The sequence below is a fragment of the Sceloporus occidentalis genome, unplaced genomic scaffold, assembly GCF_023333645.1.
Source record: "Sceloporus occidentalis isolate IW3139 unplaced genomic scaffold, rSceOcc1.0.p SCAF_158, whole genome shotgun sequence".
In the NCBI taxonomy this organism is placed as follows: Eukaryota; Metazoa; Chordata; class Lepidosauria; order Squamata; family Phrynosomatidae; genus Sceloporus; species Sceloporus occidentalis.
Genome location: NW_028317138.1, coordinates 1,429,342 through 1,437,816, shown reverse-complemented (window position 1 = coordinate 1,437,816; position 8,475 = coordinate 1,429,342). Strand labels below are relative to the sequence as shown.

At 42.0% G+C, this 8,475-nt stretch overlaps 1 protein-coding gene across 1 annotated transcript; it reads right to left on the bottom strand.

Annotated features, from left to right (window-relative positions):
* Positions 1-3,960: 3,960 nt before the first annotated feature.
* On the bottom strand, positions 3,961-5,514 carry LOC149280173 (V(D)J recombination-activating protein 2-like). Its single transcript, XM_089500729.1, has one exon. It carries the CDS (start codon positions 5,512-5,514, stop codon positions 3,961-3,963), a length of 1,554 nt encoding a protein of 517 aa, XP_089356855.1.
* Positions 5,515-8,475: the final 2,961 nt, after the last annotated feature.

Sequence of the window (8,475 nt, the reverse complement as noted above, 5' to 3'; positions counted from 1 at the left end):
TAGTGATAAATATAAGTAGGAATTACACAATGTCAGTATGTCAGTGTCATTGTAACCCCCAAACAACTTCCCAGTGCCATTGTAGCTCCCAAACAGCTTGTCAGTGCCATCTTAGCCCCAAAAAGCTTGCCAGTGCCATCTTTGACTCCAAACAGCTCGCCTGTGTCTCTCTACGTGCAGACTGATCCAGCATGCAGGAAACGGATGTGATGTCACTTCCTGCATGCTGGATCAGACAGCGTACAGGGACAGAGTGTGAGGGAATAAGTAGAACATGGGTGGGAGGTCCGCATGGAGAAAGAAGAAACTGACCCAGACACCAGAGACCTCGGCTGATAAGACGACTTCCCAAACCCTTCACCACGATCACTTTCATTCATTACCTCAATGTGCTGATCATTTATTTACCTTAATCCGTCACTTTAAGCCATCGACTCCTCATTGTTATAAGAGTTATTTGCTAATAATAAAACCTAGGCTACCTCAGATACTTGATTATATGATTTTATTATATGCTGTTGTTCCTTCAAGGTGTAGCTACACTATATGTTTATGCTTTTTAAGTGTTTTAGAAATGCAATAAATAAACCTCACAGTACGGAATGTCGGAGGAGGAATAAGGCAGTTCCGGACTCCAGGGTGCATTTTATTGGAACATAATACATATTTTATTCATTTTACTGTTCAGTTGTACAAGGAAACGGCGTTCACACACATAGCATTGTGTTACCTTGTTATATTTTGTTGTCTTGTTGTTCTTTGACTTTCAATAAAGGTTTGAACATCCGAGCCTCTGTGTTTCTAGTTTCTCGTAGGGGAACCGCTGAACCGTATCGGGGAAGTGAAGGGATATAATTAACTTTTCCTGTCTTGCCTGCTTTGTGGCTATATATAAAACGCACACAATGTTACTAACGGTTACTCGATCGCTGCGATTCAGGGGTGCCGTTTACGGGGCGCTGAAATAAAATACTTTAACTCAAGTGGGTTTTTGACCCAGCATGCCGAGGGGTATAAGCAGTTAGGTCTTTTGCCCCGTTACTTGCCCTTTTGTAAAGTGTAAGCGTGTTGTTCATGGCTACCTACTTAATGCCCCATTTAGGTGGCAAAGACATAACTGTGCCTGGTTACTATACATGAGCTGACCCTCTGAGACTCTTTAAATATTAACCCTTTAATAGCCCTACGAGAAGATTCCATGTAGTGACCGGCTAAATGAAATGGCTCAAATAACAACATCTACTTGTCATTATTTCAAGATACACTTAATTGACTCACCTGCCTTCAAGCAGGGATATCAACCATAACATACTAGCAGCAAAAGCACCAATGGGGAGTCTTATATATGAAGGAGTCAGCTCCAGATTGTGTGACCCTGAGACCCTGAGATTGGGGTAAAAACTCTAGGAGCTGCCAGGTATGGGAATAAAACAAACTCTTGGGACCCCCTACAAGCTCCGTCTTCTCGTATATAAATCCTATTGTAGATCTAAATGCCTTGTCTCCAAATATGTCATTAGAAGGGGGTAATTGGAATTCAGTTATGGGCAATAATATTATGGAAATAAAATGTATGTGACAATGTTCCACATAAGCCATTGATAACCTAGAAACATTGGATCTGCCGGCAGATCGGCCCCGTTCGGTCTCATCCAGTCACCCGTTTCTCCTGCTGTAAAGACCCTAGACCTTAATCAGTCGTTTAATTTCCCTGATTGTGCTAATACTTGATGTCTGCCTGGTAATAAATAATTCAAAATTAATTGGCAGCAGATGTTAGCATCGGCATGAAAAGGTCCCCTTTTGTGCACCAAGAAGCCCGTAAGAGCCCCCAAGAACCTGAGAACCTTTCACACCAAAGAGCCGGCAGGGCACAATATAACACCCCTGCTTGGTGGACACCTCTAAGCTAATGACTTGATCTCCAATGGCCACCCCAACAGCAAAGCTGGACCACAGATGAGTCCATGTCCAAACACGATCACCATGTTCTTGCTCCATCTGTGCCGCGAGACTTTCGGGACATAGCGTACCTATTCCCTTTGGCAGCATCTACCGTACTTTTCTGGAAGACCCTGCTTCGAAGTCCCTTTCATTCCAGACACCTGCACGTAGACTTTAGTTTTTTTGGCTCTGAATTGGAACACCTGGTAGAATAATGGGTCCATGTTCTCTTTTTTTGTTGTTGTTAACACAGTTTGATTAGCTACGGAAGCTCGTGCCAGTCACTTACGGTTTGAACCCATGCTTTGTCACGTTAATCAATAACGTTGATTGCTCTCTGCGACAATTCATCTTAACATCCACCGATTATATGTTCTCCACCAGATTGTTTGCGATTCATTTAGAGGAAACAAAAGCAACACAAACCAGTCATTTCTACAGTATAAAAAGCTTCATTTGTAGCCTCTGTGCCGGCTCAGAAGAACACGCGGATAATGATGCAGAAGGTGTATCAAGGAAATACCTACTTTCCATAAACAAGTGCCGGTTGTCGATGTATCTTGTAACTGAGAAGACGTCCAGATGTACTTTTATTTCATCAATACGTTAAACAAAAAAATCCAGAAAAAAACCCAAAAGGCTTTATTTTCTTATAGCAGCTTTTTACAAAGGTAAACTAACACGGGTCTCGCAAACGAGCGGCTTAATTAATAGCTTTTTTGGGCTCACATTGATCAGATGACGTTCTTACAAAGCTTTCTCTACTCTCTGTCCTCAGTCGGAGAATTAAGTAATTGCTTTAGAGATTTGAAACAACTGCTAAAGGTTTGAATGGAAACAACAATGACTAGAACATATTCCATTAACAAATCACATTTGTCTGCAGGAAACGTTACCCTCGAATCAATTTCGGAACATTTTCTCGTCTCGTATTATCTGGAATTATTTTTTATTGTAATCAGGATTAGATTAATTACAAATCTTCTGACGCCCGTGGGGTCGTTTGAAGAGAGCCGCGTGAGATCCGGGACGGTGGGAGGGGGGGGGGCTTAACTCGTTCATTGCCGCGGGGATGAGCAGTACGTTGGTTGGCAACCGTCGGAAAGGAAATCCTGACATTCTAGATCATTTTGGTTTCCGGGTATCCTGAACAATCCTGGATTTCGGGATATTCAGAGATAAAAAAACAGGGGGATCAAAGAAGTGGAGGTCTTGGAAACCTAATCTAGGGACACTCCAGGTATTATACGCACCTTAATGTACATGATAGCTGAGTGATCCCTTTAAATTGTCATGGTGTCTACATTGTAAATGTATTGGGGTCTTCTGCAGTTCTGGGAACAGTTTGGGGAAGACCCTTTTCTATTCCAGCATGACAGCGGTGGAAGAACTTGACCGGCCGCACAGAGCCCTGACCTCAACTCCATCAAACATGTTTTGGGATGAACTGGAACGGAGATTGCGAGCCGGGCGTCTCTCTCAACATCAGCCCCTGACCTTACAAACACGCTATTGGATAAATGGGCAAAATTTCCCACAAAACACCCCAAAAAAACACCCTAAAAAGCTGTCCCAGAAGAGTGGAAGCCGTTATACCTTCAAAGAGGGGACCCACTTCATATTAATGTCTATGTATTTAGAATGTGATGTCATCAAAGTCCCTGTTGGTGTAATGGTCAGGTGTCCCAATACTTGTGTCCACGCAGTGTATTTATTTAACCATCTTTATTGAATTTTCTCAATTATATGGATTACATAAATGAGGTAATTTAGTACAATATGATAAACAACAAAAAATATCATAAATTAACAATAACGTCATACTTCACAATAAACATCGTTTCATAAATGGGAAGTCAGATTTAGTTCTTAAGAAGCACAAATGCACCAGTTTCCAGGATGCTACTCTGTGTTTTATTTTATCAGGTAGAATTTAATAGCCAAAAAGAGACAAATCCAATAGAAAATAGAAAAGAAAAACAAGTTAATTTTCTATGGTAACAACCAATCATGCCTTCACTCGAACAAACGCCTGAGGAAGGATTTCTTCCCTTCTGGTATTCGCTTGATAGAGTTTTTCTTCCTAATCGGCTTCATTGGTGCTTTCTGAGGAGGCATCGTCTTCTTGGGGGTTTGCAGACCCCTTGACAACTGGACATGGTCATTGCAGAAATACTTGACGTTGTTCTCAGACAGGTGGATAAGCGTGCTCTCCGACAAGTCCATGCATTGGGCGTGCACCCAGTGGCCACCATCTTTAGAGCAGTAGATCATGGCTGGTTTGTTTAGTTCGGTGGAATAATATGGCACCCACGTGTTTATGTCTATGTTGCAGTCCTTGCAGCAGTCAATCCAGTATCCAGTTTCGGACTCATCTTCTTCGTCATCTTCGTTATATACATCTTCATCAAAGATGCTGCTGAATGTGAACTCCTCTGAGTCTTCCAAAGGTGTGGACTCTTCTTGCTCCTCTGTCGATCCTTGGCTGCATGACTGTATCATCAAATCCTCATTTTGTCCAAGGTTCAATATATAAAAGTAGAAGTTCCCCTCTGAATTTTGATGTTTATTGTCACACGGAACACCCATTAACACAACTCCATGCCCCATGTCCCCACCAAACCACATCTTGCTGTGTTTAATCTCTCCTGTCCAATCAGGAGCCTCCATTTCCTGGATATCTATGGTATCTTCACTCAGACACAATCTGTTACAAGTTAGCCTTTTCTGGCTGTCCGATACGTATCCGCCAACAATAATAAACTCGTCTGGGTTTGTCTGGGTTAGGATAGAGCTAGAGAAGGAGATACCTCCTTGTAAGACTGTACAAGTCACCTTTGGGCTTCCAAGGGGTAGATCGACCTTAATCTTATAGATATTTCGGGACCTATAATTATTTTCAATGGAGTGGCCACCCAAAATATAGACTGTGTCATTCTTGGCCAAGGAGGCATGAAAGGAAATTCCGTCTTGCAGCTCTCGGAGAGCATAAGCAGTAGAACATCCAAACTGAAGGTCTATCATGTAGACCAACGGCTGGCAGTCAGTAACGCTGTTCCATGTTTCTGTGGTCCTCTGATTTAATGGCAAGTAAGACCTTCCTCCAAATATTACCACGGCCGACTTGCCTCTGCTATGTACCACGTTCATGGAATGACCATACCTTGCGTCTGGGACGTCCCCCTCAAGGTCTTTCTCGGAGCAGCACAGGGTGACTTTCTTTCCGGCCAAGGACGCGTTTGACATAATGTATAGTTTGTGAGATAACTCATTATTTGGTGTCTTTCCACCATGGATCAGGTACTGCTTGACCTCACCGCTTTCCGACGGGAGGCTGCATACAGCAGGCTGTCTCAGGGGGGGCAGGTAACACGAGTCGTTGCTGAATAAGGTGGGACGGAGTTTAAGCTCATTGTTTTTCAGGTCCACGAGGAAGACCCCCGTAGGGCATGAGCGCTTGGGCCAACCTTTCTGTCCAAAGTAGAAGACATGAGTCCCAAACCGAAGCAGTGTAAACCCAGGCTGGATACACAAGGCATTGTTCAGGGCGGTGACTGTCTGTAGGGTCATCACAATTATCAGAGTCTGGAATAAAGAAAGAACTCATTTGAGTTATTTGTTCATGTGATATGACATCATAACCGACAATCTATCAGCACATTTGTAGAACTCTTTGTTGATGCGATCATGGTTAAAGCATTTAATGACATAAAATGACATAAACTGAGTGGCAAAATCAGGGACTGTCTGGCGCAAAGCGGGACTGTTGGGACACTTGATAGATGTAGGCGTACTAACTTCATAAAATGCATTCATTTCATATATTTTTATAATACAATTGGTAAGAAATCCCGTAAGATATATATTTCCACATGGTTTACAGTATGGAAATAGAATGCTGTCACATCTGCACCTCCCCGGCAGTGAAACGGTTACACCATCGCTAGGCTAGCAACAGCACCCGTATCGTAAAAAGACTCTGCGCGGTGCGTCATGGGATATGTAGTCCCACAATGCCGCCTTCCCAACGATCAGGAAGTGAAAAGAACTACATTTCCCAGCAGTCAGTGCCGCTTGCTGTAGAAAATAGCCTGTTTCCTATCGCTGAGTGCATCCCGGACAGAGAGGTTTGGTAGGTTCCCTTCTAGATTCAGATATATGCATTACGGAGAGTAAATGTTTCACGTTTATTGCAAAAAAATAAAATAAAATATGGGGGAAATCAAAACATGCATGGGGGGGGGGATTTAATAATTTTCACAGATAAATGCTGTAATGTGACCTCTTTTTACCACAATACAGGGTGGCTGCAGCTGACACTTTGGGCTGGGAGTGATGGGAGCTGCAGCTGGTTAAATGCCCCTTGGCTACAAATACAATGCACCCTAACATAGATAAGACAGCATCTGGGAACCCTCCGGCCCACCGAGTCCCTGGTCTCGCCTTACATGCAGGAGCCATACGCCTGTCCCATGGATAATTAAAACCTCTCACAGTATTAGCCTCTACCGCATCTGCTGGGAAACTGTTCCACTTATCTACCACCTTCTCACTAAAGCAAAACTTCCTTCCATTCCATATAAGCCTCTGACTCTCTAGCGTTAGATATCCCCCTAATATAGCCGCAGGTTTAGGCTCCTGGCGCATAAATCATGGAAATTCTTTCTTTTGCCGAAATATTTATCGAAACCCGCAGCCGTCCGTGAGATCTCCGGGAATCGCTTGTTTGCCGCGTTACCCCGGCTAATTGAATGCATTCCCTGCTAATTGCGCGCAGGCCGCCGGTTGCCACGCAGCTTTAAGTAACCGGGGCGGCCGGATAGTAAACATTCCTGCGGAAATTCACGCGTTATGGGAAATGTTGCGTGATGAATAATTTATTGGACTCAATTTATTGTGGTTGTGAAATAAATGTTCCGATGTGTAGAAAGGTCACGCGCCTTCATCACGGAAAAAGTTCCTTTATTTTTAAAAAATTTTCCTCCCCGTTTTTTCCCCCGGCTTTGCTAATCCAGTCCTTATTATAAAGTCTTTAGATTTAGATGCGGGGAAGGTTCACAAATCATTTGTTACAAATCTCGTGGCATTAATTCGTTTTAATTCTCTTCAATATTCCGCCGTTACGATCTTCCAGGTAGAACCCGGGTGATTGTAGGTTACTGTGTTGTGATTGCGCAGTATCTTATTCCTCCCCAGCAGGAGTATTTATCAGGGGGAGGCTTGTGGGGAAATAGCCTAGCGCTGCAACATTTTTGGCTTGCTGAAGGGGGTGGTGGATAAGCAGAGCAGCCTCCCAGCAGAGGTGGTAGAGGGTAATACAGTGAGGGTATTAAACATGCATGGGACAGACATACGGCTCCTGAATCTGCGACGAGACCAACGACTGATTAAGGTTTGAGTCTTTACAGCGGGGAATAATAATAAGCTATAAACCCCTAGGCCAACTGAAGAAGGGGTTAATCGAGTTCTAGACCAATAAATACCCCGGGAATGTATTAATCGATGCCACGTACCTGGGGGGTCGGCGATCCTCTGTGAGCTGATGTCTTGCAGTTTTTAGTGATGTTGAGCCAACTTCAGTGACACTAAACAGATGTTTTACCAACCAGAGACTGTTGTGGCTTCTGTCTGTTGTTTTTTTTTTTCTTCCGTTAAAACTTCCTTGCAGACTTCCTTAACCCTTTGCAGCCCAGATCTGCATCTGATACGTTATATCTTAACTTTAACATCTTAACAATAGAATGCCGACACCGTGCCATCTGATAGAACCTTTTATTATCTTATGATTGTCTCCGGAGAAAAGCAGGGGTTAAAATAATGCACACCTTCAGTGAAAAGCAGGGGTTAAAATAATGCACACCTTCAGTGAAAAGCAGGGGTTAAAATAATGCACACCTTCAGTGAAAAGCAGGGGTTAAAATAATGCACACCTGCATACAGGTTCATCCCTGCTTGAGAACAGGTGGAGACATTACTCACAACATTTTTAAATGATCACAAAAGTTTTGTGTAAGGGGGTTTCGGTGTACGTATATGTCCAAGGGCTGTGACTATATATATATATATATATATATATATATATATATATATATATGTATGTCCAAGGGCTGTGACTATATATATATATAATGTCCAAGGGCTGTGACTTTGTGACATATTGACAGCTATTCATGTAACTAAGTAGAAGACTAATGCATTTTATTTATGGAATCTAATTATTTTTATTTATTTTTATTATTGTTTTATATTTTAGTTTTTTTTATATATAATGTTTTATTATGATATATATATATATATATATATATATATATATATATATATATATATATATATATATATATATATATATATATATATATATATATATATATATATATATATATATATAATATAATATATATATAGCTGTAGACCCCTGTAGGACTAACCTATAGTTACAACGATGTACCATCATAACATACCCCCCTTTTTTAGTCCTCAAATGCGTTTTTCCTCCCCGGATGTCCCTCTTTTCTAGACCCTTCGAATGTT

Coding starts and splice junctions, on each gene's coding strand:
- LOC149280173 (XM_089500729.1), bottom strand. CDS start 5,514: ATGACCCTACAGACAGTCACCGCCCTGAACAATGCCTTGTGTATCCAG.